Source organism: Asterias amurensis, chromosome 19 (assembly GCF_032118995.1).
Source record: "Asterias amurensis chromosome 19, ASM3211899v1".
Lineage (NCBI taxonomy): Eukaryota > Metazoa > Echinodermata > Asteroidea > Forcipulatida > Asteriidae > Asterias > Asterias amurensis.
The window spans coordinates 1,691,802-1,712,820 of record NC_092666.1 but is presented as its reverse complement, the minus strand read 5'-3'; the positions used below and the strand labels follow the sequence as shown (position 1 = coordinate 1,712,820).

At 38.0% G+C, this 21,019-nt stretch overlaps 1 protein-coding gene across 6 annotated transcripts in view; it reads left to right on the top strand.

Moving 5' to 3' along the window:
* The window catches only part of LOC139951350 (neuronal growth regulator 1-like), a 40,498-nt gene extending 19,528 nt beyond the window's left edge, over positions 1-20,970 (top strand). For 3 of the 6 annotated variants that reach the window (XM_071950205.1, XM_071950204.1, XM_071950200.1), the window contains 13 exons: positions 4,696-4,839; positions 6,213-6,392; positions 6,723-6,852; positions 8,481-8,650; positions 9,140-9,314; positions 10,257-10,289; positions 13,445-13,545; positions 14,581-14,738; positions 15,329-15,533; positions 16,631-16,654; positions 18,574-18,630; positions 20,066-20,101; positions 20,837-20,970. In XM_071950205.1, the coding sequence (XP_071806306.1) occupies positions 4,696-4,839; positions 6,213-6,392; positions 6,723-6,852; positions 8,481-8,650; positions 9,140-9,314; positions 10,257-10,289; positions 13,445-13,545; positions 14,581-14,738; positions 15,329-15,533; positions 16,631-16,654; positions 18,574-18,630; positions 20,066-20,101; positions 20,837-20,952 (1,529 nt within the window). In that variant the 3' untranslated portion in view covers positions 20,953-20,970. Of the gene's footprint in view, positions 1-363; positions 514-4,695; positions 4,840-6,212; positions 6,393-6,722; positions 6,853-8,480; positions 8,651-9,139; positions 9,315-10,256; positions 10,290-13,444; positions 13,546-14,580; positions 14,739-15,328; positions 15,534-16,630; positions 16,655-18,573; positions 18,631-20,065; positions 20,102-20,836 lie in introns of all 6 variants that reach the window. The other 3 variants (XM_071950201.1, XM_071950203.1, XM_071950202.1) reach the window with 3 other exon arrangements.
* Positions 20,971-21,019: the final 49 nt, after the last annotated feature.

The following is a 21,019-nucleotide window of genomic DNA, read 5'->3' as shown; positions in this document are numbered from 1 at the left end:
CCTAGCATTCTGCTCTACCAGCACATGTGCCCTGGTGACAGTTGATTTGGTTCAAGTGTAGTCCCAACCTTGAAGTGGCCGTCTGGCCTTGTAATATTAGGCAATATCTCATTAAAAAATAATGTTAACAATTTTGTAAATACCCTCAGAAAATCACGTGCAATACCTGACTCGTTGTGTTTACCGATTGAACTAATGTGCCATTTGTTTAATATTATACTGTACACTTTGGGCGATATAAGTTATCTAATTCGTGCACTAAATACGGCCCCTAAGTTTGACTTTCTTAAACTTTGATGAGAATTGATTTGCTATATTATTTATGCTGTTTGCCTCGTGCGGATTACCCCCCGACCCTTATAGCACCAGTTCTGCCAAGGAATATGATCCTGGTGGGGTCGACGACTGTTCCAGAAACTCGCAACTCCCGGAAATGCATGAAATTTGCATTGGGGGATACCGTCCGGTTTTGGAGATGCATGGTTAGAGTGCGGTCCACTACCACGGCAGTAGGTATGGTGATCTATCCTCTTCCCCCTCCGGAATGAGATCGGCAGACATCCATCCTGTTTTTAGTTCCCTGTTTCATTGCATACTAATAGCCATAACCATCCATAACTAACCACTCCAACTAACTCATTAACTAACCAGTTTCATTTACCATGTCAAAGCTGCATGTTTGATAACTAACCATAAACTAACACTTTGTTTTGCATTCCTTATACATGTAAGTTCAAACCAGTTGAGGTAGCCTTTAAATTATCATGCATGAATGTTAACTAATAATGTGTTGATTGAATGTTAGGTTTAATAAGGATACGTGTATTCATCTTCGTCACAAGAGGGAATACTTTATAATATTGTAGTATAATTACACAGCAGACAACAAAAGAAGCATGGAAACCAGAATGTGCTATTTTGTCCAGTTAACTCGATTAATAGCATGTCTAGTCTACCTATGCAGCAAATAATTACAGATCCCAATGTATTTGCAAACAGAAACAACTTCTAATATAAGAGGTGTCTCTTCAAATGGGCTGAACCGATTTTGATAGATCTTCCTGATTATAACTGAATCAACAATCATCCGTAATATGGGTTGACCGTTTAATGACCAGTGATCTTGAGAATTATCCTCAAGTCATTTGGGTATATCTGACCCGTGCTCCGGGGTCATGTTACATGGAATCTGATTGCACAAAACATCACTAATCCAAGTTCGGATCAAGAAGACTGATTGACCCGTAAAACGGTTCAAGCACCACAAGTTCCGGCTGTTTATTCCGGATTCGGATCGTGTGTAACTCAGGAATGTTTGTTAATGTATGTGCAACCCAAATAGACTGCATGGGAACGTTAGCATGTTCATACTTCCGTTAAATCTATTACAAAACTGAATATCCCCTTTTGAAATTATGAAGCTTGCCATTTACTGATTTTTATTTTTTTATTTGTTTTGCATACGAAGTTTAACAAATTAGCACTGGTTTATCACTTGGTTATTTCACCGTCCCCCAAATAACATTAACAACCGAAAACTGACATAATACTTAGAAGTTAATCCTTATGTTCCGCTGTATCGCTTCGTAACCACAAACTTATTAACCTCAAACCTTTAATTATTAACATTATTTTATAAACTTGAAAACGATCCATCTAGTTTAAAGTTACTCCGTAGTCCTCACTTAAGCTTGTTTTGTCTTGGTTACGCCAAAAAACTAAACATGGAAATTAGATAGAGTGCACATAAATACCACAGTTTGCAATACAGTTGGTCGCTAGTTACATTATAAACAATCCACGTTAAAGGCAGTGGACACTATTGGTAATTACTCAAAATAATTATTATCATAAAACCTTTCTTGATTACGAGCAATAGGAAGAGGTTGATGGTATAAAACATTGTGTGAAACGGCTACCTCTGAAGTGACATAGTTTTTGAGAAAGAAGTAATTTTCCACGAATTTGATTTTGAGACCTCAAGTTGTTGAGGTGTCGAAATCAAGCATCTGAAAGCACACAACTTTGTGTGGCCAGGGTGTTTTGTTCTTTCTTTAATATCTCGCAACTACGACAATCGATTCAGCTTAAATTTTCACAGGTTTGTTATTTCATGCATAATATGTTGAGATACACTAAGTGAGAAGACTGGTCTTTGACAACTACCAATAGTGTCCAGCGTCTTTAAACTAACAAGTAGCTACATATAGTATAAACCTCTAACCATCCAGTTAAGAGGGACGTGAAGTTGCAACATTGCACTGAATGATCTGAATGACCTGAGTGGCATGACAACGTTGTACTAAACCGCATGTATTAATTTATGCATGAACCCCTATACACCAGGTGTTATGACTGTTTATGCAAGCGATCGTTTCAAACAAGTGTGGAGGTCATGGTTCAAACGTGGTAAGTTGGCGATAGAAATAGCTCAACGACAGAAGGCACTTTCGATTCTATTTTGCACTTTATTATTCATAATTTTATAAATATAAGATATTGACTCAATTATTTTTTGGCACCATCAATTTGGGTTAATATCCGTATTATGGTCTTAAAACATCCCCTGAGGTGATCAAAGTCATAAAAAAAATCGTTGTGAGCTGGCCGGACGTATTTAAAAAGATATTACATGAAACAGCCGTATGCTGTGCAGCTGACAAGAAAAAAACGTCCCTCCTCAAAAAAAAAAAAAAAAAAAAAAAACATTATTCTCACCCCGCCCATACAAAAACAAAACAAAATAAATTGCCTCCATGAATATTTTTTTTAAAAACATATCTTCATATGAAGAAAAAAAAAATGTTGTACCGTACAACTTGCTCCTTTTTTTATTTGAAGAGTTTTATCAACAAAAACAAATAACGGAACTTATCCTTAACATTTTTCATGTTTCTTTTCATTTTTATACTGAGAGGTTCAAATACTGATAATAGCAGCATTTTTAAAGATTGATGGGTACGGAATCTAAAGCACACAACCAAAGACTTTGAGAATTTTAACTTCGTAAGCGATATAATGTACACGTAAGCGCTAATAAGGTCCCGTAAAGTATAGACAAACTCTACCTGGTGTTGAGCAAATTCCCGAACGGAGCGACTTCGGCTACGAAATGGCTAAGTCGATTATTCGTACAATTCCTCGCCATAGCCACGGCAGCGCCTCGTGAACGTGACATGGGCCCCCCCCCCCCCCCCAAAAAAAAAAAAAAAAAAAAAAAATAGACTACTGACATCATTTGAGTACGGCGCCCTCTGTTAAATATATTATAAGCCTGAACATCTGACGCCAAGACCTCGCATTAATTTCATACGGAGATTCGTAGTCATTACACACGTACATGCACACATATAACATAGTGACTAAACAAACAAGTTCACAACATTATGCACACATACGCTACATGCAGACGGTTTAAAGTGCAAACTGACACTACATCGCCTCGGACCAATCATGGCAACATTACGTTACAGCATGGTTATCCAATGAAATCATTGAATCCAAATGAAATCATTGGGCATGGCCTATACTTGGGACCATCCTGTGCGTCGCACGTACACAGGTGTGTAACTTGCATTGTATTTACCTGTAAAGATGGCTTCACTGTGACGTCATTGCATAATGTCCATTACGCAGTAAGTGGTGTCATGAAAATGGGCCCAGTTATGTAGTGCGAGACTAACATAATGTATTAACTGCTGATTAATATCGACTTATTAGTAACCTCTGCATGCAGCTTTGAGTGCGTTTTTTATCTTTTTGATAGTGCATGTAATCGATCCATTGATTGATCACACTCACTCGAAACATTGTTATGCACCACTTTCACTAGTCAAAATTCACTGCATGTAATATGCACGTATTGTTTTTGTTATTTGTTTGCCTGTTGTATTCAATTGAATTTAAAACATTGTTAACACTGTATGCAAAACGCACCATCTCTGCATTATAGTTTTGTCAGATTGTGGCGAAAGATTGTCCAGGCAAACAATTGTATCGCCGAAACAACTTAACAAGGCACCAAGCGTTCTATCTGATTGTTGTTAACCTAAGTTCTTGCAATGACATGACCATGGTCAGCTATCGGATACTTTTGGGATGCTAGGTGGCAGCAGACTTACCAGGTAAAGTCTGTTGTTCTCAGTAATGAGCGCCTGCTCAGAACTACGCAAACAATGGACATTTACCAGGTAAGTCTGCTGCCACCGGGCATTCAAAAGTCTTCCATTCCTAGTAGCTCGATAAGATGAGTTATAAGGACTTTCTTATTAACCCATGCTTTTGCTCGTAAAAATCTGCCTACAAAAAAGTATTTATAGGCCTACCTTCAAAGTGGGAGTTTTTCTTGAAGTGAAACTTCAAAAGTATTTACGCTGATAAATGTTTATCAGTTCTTTAATTTCGTTACATGCAATTGTGTGACATTGTTGGCATATATGACTGTGTTACTGTGTTAAAATTTTCCCAACAGAAAGAGTTATCTCAGAGCTTTAAAAAAAAAAAGTGATACAAATCGATGTATCACATGAACAATTTTTTTTAACAAAGGAATATTTTGGGGCAAAGCTCTTTGAATTGTTTTTATAAGCATCCTTGCACACGTTATGCGCTTTTGCCACCAACCGTGCCTCACAAAGTGTACCGCAGGGATCGACACTGAGCCCTGTCTCTATTTTCCGTTATGTTACTAACTAGCACCCGGTGAGCCGTATTTCGACATTGATGGCGGACAGCTACTAATATCAAAGTACGAAGGAGACAGAAACGCTAAGCTAACATGTGTCGTCAGGGATCTTGGAAACCACAATGTTGTGTGGATGAAAATGAGGCCACAACCGAGTGAGTGCAGTCAAAATAAAACTGTTCATGTTTGAAGGCTCTACTGGCCTCTATGTTTAACCCACACCTGTGACGTCATGCTATTGTTAAATCGCTCCATTATTTTGCACGAATGGCGCGATGGGTATCACCCATAGAGAACTATTCACCCATGGTGCAAACGGGTGAAACTGTCCCCATTGCGCAAGTCGTGCAAAATAATATGGAATAAAGTACATTACGTCATTGACGCCATACACCTTTTTTTTGACCCAGGTTAGAGCTACGTAATTATAAATGGTCGTAAAGACTTTTAGATATTAAAAAATGTTAGATAACTACAACAGTCATTTAAACATTTCTTAAAGTCAGATAAATCAATTTAATTTTAACCAGTATCTTTTAAATTAATGCTTAATTTATCATGGTAAGTGAGTAAACTCCGTAAAAATTAAGTTTGCAAAGATGCTTATTTCAATATCTTTATTTAAATAATGACAGGAACTTAACTGAAATTATTGCTCATTAAGTTAGTTTAAATTTGTTAATCAAATCAAAGTTATATCCGAAATATCTGAAACTACTTGCTGGTATATGATAGTTGGCTACAACATCATCCGTATCGTCGTTACTTTCTGTCACTTTACAAAATTTACTTTGAGTCAGGAAAAACCACTGTCGAAGGAACGACCGTATTTCCTAAATGTCAGTCTTCGTCCATGCATAGAGAAAGGACTATGTTTACGCACCACTGGAGGTGTTCACTGGAGTGAACAAGCTTACGTAATACATATAAACAGTTGCCTTAAAAAAACAATATCGCGCCATACGTGCAAAATAATGGAGCGATTTTAACAATTGCATGACGTCCCAGGTGTGGGTTAAGTCGCATAATGCCCACGGTGAACGCGCCATTCCTGGGTACGAATGGCCCTCGGGCTTCGCCCTCAGGCCATTCTTACCCACGAATGGCGCGCACCTCGGGCATTATCCTATACATAATCACTCAAAATAGTTGTTAACATCTGAAATCGTACACATTAATTTGTGCGATATATTTTTTTAAGTATTATTCTCTTGAAACCTCGATGACCAATTGAGTCAAAATTCTCAAAGATTTGTTATTTTATGCATATGTTGTAATACACCAAGTGAGAATACTTTAATAAAATGTTGCCCTGATATCAAGGTGTAATTCAAGAATGACTTATCGATGCGCCTGTTGATGAATGAGCGACAAAGACAACATACAAAACACATAACTTACTTAAGATATCAATAATTTACGAAATATTTAATGCGTCATCTAAACCAATCCTTTCACTCCCATCCTCAAATGTTTTTGTTTCTGGAATAAAACTTGTAATTTTTATGAATTTGTTTTGTCGTTCTAGATACGATTTCAATGAACAAGATATTAAACGTACCCGATTCACGTTATTCTCTGGAGACGGACAACAACGGCACTTTTAACCTTCAAATAGATGACCTAAGAAGGGCCGATGAAGGCATCTATGAATGCCAGGTTAACACTGATCCACAGCTAGCATGGAGTGTTACCTTACAGATAGTAGGTAAGATTGAGCCATTCAATTTCGTTTCAAGTCGAGTCAAATTCCTTTAGCACTCTGTTCATTTTAGCGTACCGTCATTCTTTTTCGTGACACACCCGCCTCAAGAAGCGTCTGCGAATTTGAATGCTGCTTTGATGAATTTTAAATTGAATGATTATTTTGTTAAATTGAATGACGCAACATTACATTTGACTGATCATAAAAGGAAATCCAATGACCATTTTCAGTAGCATTTGATTTCGCTCGAATTAGAATAGCTCGGTGGTTAAATTGGCTGCCCATTTGCCGAAAATGACCGAGAAAACCTATACTATTTTTATTTCATTGCAGTTCAAGCTACCGTTAGTGATATTGTACCAGTGCAAAAAGGAAAACGGGATGGCAGAATGTTTTCCTTCACATACAACGAGACGGATTCAGTTGAACTGATATGTGTTGGTGACGGGTCCCCATCACCCAGGTAATTATATACACCAATTCAGGCGCGCAGTGTTGGGCACCGTGCGCCATTGCTGAGGTGTACATGTGCTTAGTTTTGTGCACAAAGACACGAGGAAATCATGTTTCTTTTCACTCTTACTGGGCATGACATGTTTTCCTCAACGACTATCATATTTTCCTTAACAGGACATCATGATATACTAATGAAGATCACTGACTACAAAATTTGCAACTAAATAGAAACCGAATCATTCTGAAAGTGGTGCTTGTCTTCGGTGAATTAGGGGGGAAAGACGCAGAAACTGCATAAAATAGTCACTAAAATGAGACTTTGTCAGAATTTCAGTAGATCGTCATATGATCGTCATCATGCAGCCATGTCAGAGAAATCGCATAAATTTTCGAGAAAGGCATTAAATTTCCATAAAAAGAGAAAAGAAACTTGACTTCCTTATGGCTCAGTGCGCAAAACTAGGCACTTGTCACCTCAGCATGTGCCGCGGTGCTCAACACTTGCGCGCCCGGTGCGCGCCTGAATTGGTGTATACTCAAACTCTTTTTAGCTTATATATTACAGCATTTTGTTTAAAGTTAAAAGCACTGCCTTCGATTTAACACAAAAATATTCATAACGTAGGTTTAATTAAATGACTCAAGACTAGTTAAGTTCCGTAACCATTAACGTTAGAACGTTTTGAGCCCACCAACGACTGATGAATGGACTTGTTTGGTATTTATGTCAAAGTCCAGTATTCTCACTAGGTATATTTCCAAATACGCATAAAATATAAACTCTGTGAGAATTTGGGCTCAAGATGGTCATCGAAGTTGCAAGAGAATAGTCCAAGAACAAAATATCCTTGTTGCAAAAACTTGCGTGCTTTCAAATGCCTCAAAATGAGAAATTACATCTTTCTCAAAGACTACGCTCCATAGGGAGCCGTTTCTCACAAGTAAGTGTTTATGCTATTGGCATTTATTGTCAGTGATTGTCAATAGTGTAAAGCTATACCTTTAAAAGCGTCTTACCACGTCCTCTAGAACGAGGGCATTCTACTACACGGTTTCATTTTCGAAAAGAACGTGTTTTTAGAGCAATTAATTATTTATTTATTGCAAGAACGGTTATTTCAGGAGCAGCTTTTTTTCTTCCTTTTTAAAAGGAGCTCAGGTGGCTTGTAGTCGGTTCAAGTCCTTGGCCTCGTTTTCTGAAGGTTTTTAATTAAGATGCAAATTCTATTTTTAGCAACTTTTGGCGGAGCATTGTTGTTTATATTCAACGTCTGTTGTTTTTATTTTCCCAAAACAGCTGAATTTTTGTTTTCTTTTCAACAGTTGAATTCACGCTTAAAAATAAAGCTACTTGTCGTTAAGAACATCCCGAAAATAAAATAGGGGTGGCATTTTCAGACGTTCGTGTATAAATTGCCTTCCTCCTCCTATTCCTCCTCCTCCTCCTCCCCTACTCCTCCCATATTCCTCCTCCTCCTCCTCCCCTACTCCTCCCATATTCCTCCTCCTCCTCTTACCCCTCTTCTCGTTCTCCTTCAAGAATAATAAATTTACCTTGTAGGTCTGCTGCCACTTTAACCGTGTCCTTTAAAGTCTCCAACACCGACGGCTCTTTTATGGTATGTTCTGTTTTAGCATTGAATGGCGTAAATGGCGTGAACCGCCACAGCCTCCCCTACCGGTTGGGAACGTGACACTACAAATTGAGTCAATCAATCGAAGCCAGGCTGGTAAATACGAATGTGCGGCTGAGAACGGATTCAACGAAGCGCCAGATATTAGACCAGTGTTCATCAAAGTCAACTGTAAGTTTAGGATTTGAACCTTTGCATGTAAATACGATATAGTAAGGTTTCGGTAATGATACTCTCTAATTGAGTTGGGGTTGTTCTGACGTTTCGATCAGTATGCTCTGATCGTCTTCTGGAGTCTGTTTATGTAAAATTGTTTCATTTTCACTGAACGCACTGTGCAAGGAGCAAAATGGACAAGTAATCCAATTAAAGATATTTGTACGGAAAACAATTTGAGATAGGGTTTGAAAACTTGTGACAATGGGTATTTATTTTTTACCTTTAGACCAATCCAAGGCAGTCGAGTGGCGTAGTGCTACATTTACTCGCCTTCTACACCGGTTCGAATCTCACCGGGGTTGGTTCTCTGTTTAGAGCAGTAGTTATTTAACTAACAATAACTTTTATCCACAAGTGTTCTGCAAAGGTAAAAGCAAAATACAATTGTTTATCCCCGATGCAAAACTCCTAAAACACATCCCGTTTCCATTGTGTAACCAGATAAACCAGAAGTTGTCGCTCTTGTGACTGATGTCCGAGCAGCAGCGGGTGAGTACAGACAGCTCCAGTGTGGCGTGGATGCTTACCCTAAAGCTAAATACACATGGAAGAAAGATGGAGTCACACTGGACCCACCTAGCGGTGCCATCAAAAACTCGCCCAGAAAGCAGACAACGTGAGACAATAAATCTTTCTTTGATTCCCGAATACTTAAGTTTTTTTATTTGGTTATGACTACTTTAACAGTTTGTAAGTGTAATTGTACATTGTTGTGTGGGTGCACACATGTTCTGATTTGATTCTAACTTTAGTACATTTTGTCATTTCAGTTTATATCTAAGCATGTTTTGTTGAGTAACTATTTATACCCCAATAACCCAAAATTCGCATCTTAAACCTATGACCTTGGACGGTGTTTGTCTGAGAAACTTCGTTCTTCTGTTCTGTGTGGACACTCACCCGAAGCCTTTGTTTACATAATCTCAAAGGGGGAAAAGAAACAGTATTGTTTTTTCGTTTTTTCGTTGCCGAAAATTATGAGTGAATAGTGTAAAATTATTTTCTTTCAACAAGAAGTAACACACTGATTGGTTGTACATGTTAGTCTTTGTTTCAGTTAATAATTGTTAATTTTATTTTATAATTCTATGTTTTTTAATTAGTACTATCACAGTGATGTTTTGCTTCCTATCCCTCGTTATCCAATTGCTTCTCTGACAAACAAACTTTTGTTGTTGTGTCTCCCGACCACCCCCCCCCCCCCCTCCCCCGGGTTGTGTTGTATTTTATTATAGTCTCGGTGTGTATTGACAACTTATTTAATGGTAGTTTGTGGGTGATGTATCGTTAGACAGTTTTGAGCGGGTTTTGTTTGCATGAATTGGGTTTACTTGTCGCTTCACTTTTTCGGTTAACTACTTAAGTTCTCAAGTGTCAACAAATTTGTGTCATGTTTAAATTCTCTTGAATAATTATTCAAAGCCAACTGATGTCAAACAATAAAACGCTGTTGAGGGCGCTGTTTGACATTAGTGGCATTATAATTATACAAGTCTGTTGTCTTTGCATTTGCAAACTTTGCATAATTCCTTTTTTTCTTGCTATGTTACTAACCCAGGATTCCTCTGTTTTGTGGTGGAAATTATACTAGGCAAGTAGCCATCACGGTCTTGTTTCAATCTATCCCATCATCCTGTAGCTCACTTCCAGTAGTGCATGTTGCGCACTTCGCACAAGTGTATCTTGTTCTTTTCTTACTAACACCTAGCCTACTTAGAAAAGCTATGGCAGCAGGCGTGATGGTTGTTTTAAAATTAGTAAAATTAATTGTAGAATGTGGTATATACATGAGTTTGAAACACTTTTTATCATAATCTGTACTCTCCTATAGTTAAACAAGTGAAAACCACTTGTTGTGTCCGCGTTTATCACTTTTGCAAAGAGCCATATGGCGGACAACTCTTTTTAGAGTGAAAGACGGGTACTTTCAACTCCATTTAGAGTGAAGTGAAGCCATACACGTTTCAAACTGAAACGAAGAAAAATAATTTAATGTGACCTTTTTTCCTCTTTTTATGAGAGGCGAACAGTGAACAAACATTGAAACACAGTTATCTAAAAAAAAAAAAAAAAAAAAAAAAGTAGTGCCTGTTTAAAAAGATATTCTCTTAATAAATTATCAAGTTAATCTCAATTGACCTCGTAGCGAAAACTAAACCCCGAATTTTTCTCAAATGTTTTCAACCACACCTGTCTGCTGCCGAAAGCTCCGAGTACTCAATTGCAAGAATATGTTGAATGCATCATCCATCTTTAATGGTAGTGCTCCCTATTTGCAATAGCAATCGTGTACACAGATTTATACTAAACAGAAGGTACCATGCTGTTGCATCTCCAAAGCTTAGTTTGGTAACATCGACTTAAACAGGAAAACAAAACTTGTTTCTGCCATTAAAAAGTGTTCCCATGCTTGATACATGTTCCCAATTGACCCTGCATGTTGAATGACGTATTGAAGATGCATGAAGATTGTTGTAACGCTAACACAAATAATGCATCAATCATTTGACGACTCACAGCGTCATTGCCAAAGCATAGCTTGCCATAAAAATGTCAATGGCATTAAAAAGGTGTTTTCCAAAAATTAATGGTTGACATTTCATCACTTTGATGGAATGTCTAAAAACGCCTCGCTATAAAATGAGCAGATTGCTCTGAAACAAAGTGGTAATGGACCATGACTTATTTATGTACCATTTTGTCCAGCAACCGATCTTGACCATTTGACCAAGTGTTTCAAAATTGGTATTATGCCCAATCCATTATCCATGTCCGACAAACGGTTTCTGAACCTTTGTGTATGGCATAACTCTTTTTCGAAGAATCATTATGTCCAAACGAGTATGCCTGACAACAAACCATTGTTGCGGACCACCCATTATTTTTGACAAACGATTATGTCCGACAATCAATATATCAGACAAACCAATATGTCCGACAAACCTATATGTCCGGCAGTCATTTCAGTCCTTCAAACTGTTATAGCAGACAAACCATTATGTTCGACAATACATTGTGTCAAAAAAATTATTATGTCCGACAATCTGATAACAATCTGACAATCTGACAATCCATTACTTCTGCGTAGACATTAATCTGTGTACACGTGATGCATGTTTGTGCATGACGTTGCTCCCAACCGTTAACTTGTCAAACATAATTGTGTTAGTATTTCGTTTTCCTTTTGGTTGCTCCCCTTGATATGTGCTTATTCTGTTAAAAAAGTAACTGAATTCCAATAATAATTATGAGTTCATACATATACCGAGTCCTAAGCCCTAATAAACGGAGTTTGAATCAGCCTAAATCAAACCCATTGTGTACACTCAACAACAACAAAACAGGGTCAAAAGGACAAAGCATCATGGTCAAGTGTCTTGCTTAAGGGCACATGCCAGGTGTCACGACATGGACTCGAACCCACACTCTGATGATCAGAAACATCGGAGTTTGAATTTGGTGCCCTGAACCGCAGGCTATGACACGCCACAACTACGTTGCTATACGGACCGATCTTTCCGTGTGTAGTCACGTTTTCAATTATGGACAAGTATTCAGTGAGCAGTCGGCAGCCCTGGTAAAAAAATCTACTCAAACGCACCTGGGTCAAAACATCGCGAGTATTAACGAGATTTGAATGATTTATAAAGCTGCACCCCGTTACTTTACGATTAATTAATGTGTACCGGTGCCTAAGCTATCGTTTATGTATACACAAACTATTGCTGTGTGTGTTATATTATGCGTAATTTTCTTTTGAACTGGAATTAACGATTGCTGATGTATGCATGATCTATACTTAGCGTGATTAATTGCCCCAGACGCGCTCCATAGATGCACTTATCGATGATAAGACACGGCTACTAGACTTGACTTAGTCTGGCTTCAACACCTCGCACGGGTCAACACCTCCCACGGGTCATAATTACTTTATAAATGTCAAAGCTAGACATACTTATTGTGTCACGTGCAAGTCTAAGTTTTTTTTTGTAAGGATTGTGCAAGTCCCGAGTATCGAAAACGAGACAACAACTGGTATGAAGACTGCATTTTTCATTGAAATCCAACCTTCTTTTAAAATTGCATTTCTTTAAAGTTCTTGAGACAAAAGCATCTACAGATATTCGTCATAAATATAGCTTCAATAATGAACAAAACTACAAAGTTTTGTTTTAACTAGCCAGTAGTGAGAACGAGTTCGGTGATGGGGGTATTTTGTGTTGTCAGCGGAAGAGTGTGAGTTCGAATCCCGGTCATGACACTCGGCCCTCGAGCAAGGCACTTAACCATAATTGCTTCGTACACAAAGGACTGCATTCTGCCCTATAGCAAACAGGCTCCTAGTGAATGATACCCATGCCTACAACCTCATGGACTGTCAAGGGGTACCCTGTTTGAGCATCATGAGTAGGTGACGGTGCCCTGGTATAGTAGTTGGTTTGGGTCGATAGCCCAAATAAAATAAGTGCAGCCGTCACCTTGAAGTTGTCGCCATTCCTAGGTCGATTTCTCCTTTAAAAAAAATGAATAAGAGTATAAAGCCTCATGCAAGTTACATTAATCACCGAATAAAAAGCAATTTTGTTTCTCGAATAAAATTGCTATTTCTCCAAAAGTGTTTCTAAGCCACACTAGTTGATGAATTCTTTGTGTGAAAAACGAACCTAATGATTTCACCAGTCACCGAAATCATTGAAGGGCAAAGTTACTGATAACTTGGTTTATGTTTTCATCTTGTGTATTCAGTTTAGTTATTGTGAGTGTGGATCCAGACCGGGATTACGGCACATACTCCTGCCACGCTACGAACTTCCTTGGTACATCAGTTGGATACATCAACCTCAGTGGTAAACTACACATCTATAATTTAATGGACGTTGCCTTGGATCGGGCAAGTTGGTCTATGAAAAGCGTTGTAACCGTTGGTTATAAAACGCATATGGTTGGAAATATGTTGTAAAAAAAGAGTATAATAGTCCACACAATATGCCTCGAACGCATGGTTTTCCTTATACGTCTTGAATTAACACGGCACGCCAATTTTTGTATGAAATTTCTGACTGCAGAAAATGGCTGACCATGTTTAGTTCGCAGAGTAAAAGGGAAACCACGCAGTTTTGAGGCATGTGTTTTTATGTTCTACTTTTAAAACATATTTCTAACCATATTCAATTATTAAAAAAACGGTTACAAACGCATTTAATACACCAAGTGACCCTATCAAGGTCGACGTGTCCCCTAAACTTAAAGTGTTGTGTACTTTTTGTAAAACAAACAACACAAACGGACACACCCATTCCATTAAATTTACACTGGTATAGATAATCATGGTGGAAAGCTCCCCTTGAAACGTTAACTTGCCGAGATATAAGTAAAATAATTTAAAGACAATAATGTTCGTCTCAGTGGTGAGAGATATACGAACATAGTTCAGCATGTAAAACGGATATTTCTTACTCTTTTGAAAGCATGTGATTTTTGTTTTGTTTTACTTGACGACTATGAAGCTGAAAGTTCGGCAGTTACATGATATTCCATACATTTTCATAGTGGGATTCATGTCATAGCCAAAACCTGATCCACAAAAGGTGTCAAACCCTATTTTCGGAAATTACTAAAACCATTTCAACTCCTGCGGAGTGTGCAGCCCACTGTTACCAATCTGTACACGTCTAATTAAACTCACCTGAAATCTGTAAGATAAAGTGTTGATGACTATTTTCTAAAAGACAACTTGTAACTTTTCCAGGACTCTCAAACACTGATCCCGGTCCATTTTCTATTTCACTTGCCCATACAATTGTACAATTAGGCCAATTGTTCAAAATAACGTTGCTTCAGAAGCAAACTACAGATTATTTGTTCTACTAACCGTGTTTTAGGTAAACCGATGGCGCCCGTCATTACCAGTAGCCCAGTTGGTACCCGGCGTAATAAATACAAGTTGACATGGACACAGCAGAATGGTCAGCCTCCAAATTACCCAGGCACCATACCAGTTGACTACTATAAAATCCGGTACCGTGGTTGGCGGATAGACGTAAGTTATGAACAGTTTCTTGTCTTGCACCATATACCTTTGTCTTGGGGCTTTTCCGACTTGGCGGCTATATATACTTCTATACCGGAGGTGTCGTGGCCAAGCGGTTATAAGAGCACCGAATTCAAACTCTGGTGTTTATGATCAGCAGAGTGTGGGTTCGAATCCCCAGTAGTGACACTAATTGTGTCATCAGGCAAGACACTGAACCATTGCTTCGTCCTTCGGATGGGATGTAAAACCGTTGGTCCCATGTATTGTGTAACACCGCATGTAAAATAACCCAGTGTATTGCAGGAATTGCAACCGTGGTTGTGGGTTCGAACCCCAAACATAACCGCTGATGTTTACAATGCATAGAATAAGTATTTTCGTGTAGTTACTGAATAACAATTTGATTTGTGCAATTCATAATCATATCAGCTTAAATCATTGGTTGTAGGCGAAAGATTGGCTGTAGCAAGCTTGGTGTCTCCAGTGTGGGAGTTTGCCGAGTTCCCTTGATGGGAAGATCATCGAAAAAGAAAACACAAAAAAACAAAAACAATTCGAGATGGTTCAAATCTTTATTGTTCTTCCGTTACATACAGTCTACAAAAGACAGACGAAAGGATTACTCATTAGAAGATGAGAGTTATTTTCTTGAAGAGGACACGTTCCCAGTCTCCACCAAGGCTCAGCAAATCTGTATCCTGATTGACCTTCGACATAATGCGACCTATGACCTCCAGCTCTATGCGGTCAATGAATACGGAGATGGTGATGCCGCAAATTTAACGTTTTACACAGCTCTGGGTAAGTCCCTTCAAACTATTTGAGAATACGAGTTAAAAAGTAGGTCCATCATGTCCTCTAAAAAGAAAGATGACTCTATTATTTCGTAACAGCAGCATTTGAAAACTTTGCAATCTCAGTTTGAGTTTATCTGTTATAAATATTTAAAGTTTAGTCATGGTTCTTGTAATTTCTTTACAAAGCCGAGATTTTTATGTCGCTTGTGTCAAATGGCTTACACAGAGTTCGCCGATTTCTGAAAATGCATTGTACTTTACCGCTGCAATAAATTTGATTTGACTTAAGTATTCTGCTTTTTCTGTAATTCGTGGAACAGAATTTAACAAAAACAAATTCTATATAAAACTGGATTTTACACAAAATGTATAATCAATGCATAAAACATGCCAGAATTTAATCAAAAGGTTTGTCTTTGGCTAGCGCTAACACGAGTGCACTTTCCCATTGATGGTCACATATGGCCAACGACCGAAACAGTTGTTGGTTACACAGCCGCGACAACGCATCCCCTGGTGAATACTTTTATTGCAGTCTGCGGTGATTCAGCGTCCCAAAGTCTTCCAAATATGTTGAAACTCTTAAAGTATGGAGTTGATGTCACAAAGGACAAAGATCGAACTGAACTTTGCATGTCGTAAATGCTGAGCAAAGTGTGATGTCACATTAAAGATCACTATGCCAAATATAACACTCCTTCTGATAGCCACTTGACACTATTGGTAATTACTCAAATAATTGTTACAAAAAAACTTACTTGCCAACGAGCAATGGGGAACTGTTGAAGGTATAACACTTGAGAAACGGCTCCTTCTGTACACATACAATTAATTGTGCAATAGGGTTGTTTTTTCTTTCATAACTTTCATGTAACTTCGATGACCAACTGAGTCCACATTTCCACAGACTTGGTTATTTTATGCATAAAATAAAAATGTTGGGATACACCAAGTGTAAATACTGGTCTTTGTCAAAAGGTGTTCAGTGCCTTTAAAATGAATCTTAGTGCTTTGTAAAATCAAGCTGCTGATATAATGTGTATTAAATTGTTATGTTGTACGCACCATTGCACTTCCTGCACACTACACTCAACCCGATAGCCAAGAGTGATAGCAACATCACAGGTAATGTCACACCCACAAGCACACAATGGCCATTGCTGTTTGTTCTTTCTTTTCATAGGCATTCATGATGCGATCTGTCCGTACAAAAGGCAAAATAAAAAGCATGTTCTGCGTCCCCTTTTCCTTTTTTTAATCTTGTTTTTTAACGAAAAAGGGTAAATGTTAACGATCGCCGACGAAATTAGCACTTTTTGAAAAAAAAATAGCCCAGCAGGTTGCCCTTAAAAATGTATCGGGCGGCCATTTTGAAAAAGGGGGCCCTCAATTAAAAAAAAAAATAAATAAATCGATTTCACAAATAGTTAGGACTAGTCCTAACTTAGGACTAGTCCTAGGAGATATACCAAATGTATGCGTAGTCCTAAGTTAGGATGAGTAACTGGTCCTAACTCAAGATAAGACTAGTCCTAACTCCTTGTGACATCGACCCTATGACGCTCAACATGTTTATTTGTTTTGCCCAATGCATGATTTTTGCTATTGACTTATAAGCCACTTTTTGCAAGGTTGCTGTGTGTTGCTAATTCACATCGCAAAAGTCCGCTTTCATTAGCTTCTATAGCAACCTTGACCCGTTTGAATCTGTGTTTGGTCACTAAGAATGTCCTTGACGTCATTAAAGTCAAGAACAATATTTTTCAAATATTAATGCAATGATGTTGCAACAGTATTTTTCAAATATTAATGCAATGATGTTGCAACAGATTGCAGCTTTGATATAATAATTGCTGATAAACACTATGCTTTGATGAAATACAATAAAATATTGCTTGGCGTACGCTTACTTATTAATTTGCATGTTTTAACAGCCTTCTTGATTTGATAGTCTAACACTAACTTTATCTTTAGAACTAACACTTGTTAAGAGAAGATTTAGATAAGCTTGATGTTCTTTTCTTTGGGTGCGTTCGTTTAGCTCCCCCGGGTCGACCCCGGTGTGTGGCGTTTTTTTTTTTCCAGGACGAACGTGTGCAGATAATTACCCACGTTCGTCCTGGGAAAAAAACCGCCACACACCGGGGTCGACCCAGGAAAGCTAAACGAACGCACCCGTAATTATCACTAACACTGTATCAGTATTTTGTATAGTTTTTTTTTCTTCTTTTTTTAATTATGACAAAAATAATACAACACATTAATGTGAGATGGTTTGAATGTCTCCATCTCGCCGTAAAGGCACTTAGCGGCTTCGCCGCTCGCTGGTCTTTTTCGCACGTGATATCTGGGGGAGTGCAACATCTGGGGGTGCCGCGGGCGCATAACTTACACAAATCTTCTGTCTTTCTTAACTTCCCGAGGAGCATAAATCCTCAATGATTATAATTGTTAACAAGGGGTCAAACAGTATACCGTGACGTGGCTGTGACAATGTTTGCCCGATAAAACGCTATTATAGTAAGAACTTAGTATTATTTGTATGACATGTATCTAAAACGCAAGCATCGGCCACGTTAAAAAAATCCTTATCTTTGACTGCCTAAAGTTGGACCCAAACAGCCCCCTCGAGGTACAAGCTTCAGTTTCAAATACGCGGGCTAAATATTTTAGGTCAAAATGAAATAAAGTTTGGATTAGTGCGTAGCCCTAACTCAATGTGTGGTTATTATATGGGGATTGTATCATAGTAAAGCGCGCCTCCAATAGTTTGTCAATGGAAAGATGTTCTTTAAAATAACGAGGATGTAAAGGATTCACAGTGTCCAAGAAAACGAGTTTTAATTGTTCTTCAGTTAAAATCCCCTTCCCATCCCCACACGTCAACAGACAAAAAACGTGTTTTATATTAATTTCCTTTATTCCGCCTCTACTATCTTTGAGTTGTTGTCATAATGTCTACTAACATTGTTCAACTTATGGTTTTGTTCTATGGACTTACTGCCATTTCTGTATTTTCTGATCCTGCCTTTATTCGTTTGCAGAAGAAACAACGACACCAAACGATATAGCTATCCAGGGGTCTATATCATCATCGTCAAGTAAGTCATCATCATTAAAATTTAACTTTTCCTGACCAATTTAAACTTAATCCACTTAATAACAACCAGCCTCTATGTTATTTGGAAATGAATGCTCCGCTGAACCAGCATTCAAAATCAAAAGAAGTATAGAGACTTAACTTAATTTCACCTGTTTAGCAGTCATTGGTCAAGAAAGATCAATCAACTTCATACAACGACGTACGATTTATTCAATTTCGTAAACGCGCCAGCTAGTCAACCGTTTAACTTCTTCAAAAACGTAGTAGAAAATCAACTTAAGAATGTTCAAAGTGTTGTCTTGAATATCTATAATTGAATTCGAACTCTAAAAGAAAAAAAATCATGACTGTGTGCATGAAAAAGAAACTGAATGCATTACAAAGATCTACAACTGGGTAGAAGATTGGGAAGGTATTGCATTCTGCTCCTACAGTAGATGCAACTCATGCCTATGGTCTATACATCCTTAAGGACTGTGAAGGATGGAACCCTATCAGCCCCAGGAGTAGGTGCAACCGTGCCCCTGGTGGAAGTGGATCTGGGTCGACAGAACAAACCAGTTAGGGTGTAGCCCTCACCTTAAAGTTATTCCGTCCTTGTGATGTTAATTTACTTCAATGCTAATTATTATCCACTTTATCATGCATAATTGCCCATCAGTATGTGGGCGATAATGACAATCAAAATAATTATCTGTGTGTTACATTTGTCACGTAAAACTGGGCCGGAAATTAACTGACAACAACAGCTGAACTTTGCAATAGTGGATGGATCTATTGCAAAATGTATAAGTATTTCAGATTGCAGTGGAATTAGGTTTGGTAGCCACTGAATGACTTATTTACTTCCTCATAAACCGTTAAAAATACTGAGGCAATTTGTTTTTTCTTCGATTTCATATTCTATTTTGTGTTATGTATCGTTCACTGCTATCCGATTTTACATAATTATTATAGCCTCGAGATGTGACGCGTTTATTACCAAACGCCATTGCAATACATGATTTGAAACTTCATCAACATTTTCCTTTGGCAATCATTTTGTGTAGAATATTCTAATGTTGATTTATTTCCACAGTTGTATATTAACGAAAAAGTTAATATCACTATAAAAAGTCAACTCAAAATATCTTCACATTATAGGTTTGAAGAACTAAAAGCAAATGTGACAAAACTGTGGAGGGATCCATTTTAGGAAGCAAAGTAATGACACATGCATATACAATGAGAGCTAAATAATATTAACTGAACCATAGAGATCGTGGGAGTCGAGCCACCATTGAACAAAATATACAAAAACAATTGCATGTAAACAAAATAATACTCAGCTAATACTAGTCTGGAGCTACAACCAATAAACAGTGGGACTAGGAACAAAAACAGGGTTTGTGATTGTGGTTGATGTTTTTTTTTTTTTTTTTTTTTTTTTACAGAGGGCACCAAAGAAAGAGATGATCCCGATCAACCCGGTAAGTATCAAGTATGATATGTGGGAGCAACACGGCCTACCCCTTTTATTGGGCTCTCAAATCTATCTACTAAACAATATTTTGAGGCCATATATGCCTACCAAATTCGAATGAGGCCGACACTCCGTTTTCTTCCCCTACAAACCTGGTTGAAAACTCTAGGTGTTTGTTTGCCACACTCTTCTCCAGTAATTCCTGTACTGTGATACTAGCGGCCGTGTTTACAAAACAAACGTAATCATAATTTTTTATTTAATCTATTTTTAATTTACCGGTGCGTGCTAGCACTGTATACTCGGTACTTTCCCAATTTATTTTAAACAAATACAGGCATATTACTCGAATGGAAATCGAACATACGACCTGTTTGAAATTCTTTGGGGCAGTTCGAATCCTTTAGCAGCAGGTCCCAAAACAATTTAATAGATGTTAAACGAAACCTCGCCAGCCAAGACTCCCTTTGTTATCGTCAGCTCTTGTTCGTCACGAGCAAAACATGATGCTTGATTTATTTTTATTTTTTTATTTTACCCTTTTTTTACTTGCAAAAAATAGTTATATGGCCTGATGACGACGTTTCGACCCTTGCAGAGTCTTTATCTTTAGCCTTCGAGAAAGACTAGGGTCGAAACGTCAGGCCATTAACTATGTTTTTGCATATACCCTCGGTCCTTTTGGTTTGTAAGTTGTTTTCAACAGCTAATCCTATTTTCTATTATTTTATTTTGTTTTCAGCAAAAAGCTGGCAGAACACCGATGGAGGGAATACAGCGCCCTCAAGCAGAGCCACTCTAGTCACAACCATGACGTCATTGATTATTTTTCTCCGATGCATAGATTTCTACAAATGAGTTTCGTCATCCACCTGGTAACGAGGTAGCTTCGCTACACGAGGTTGACATAGAGAATCTGTATTGT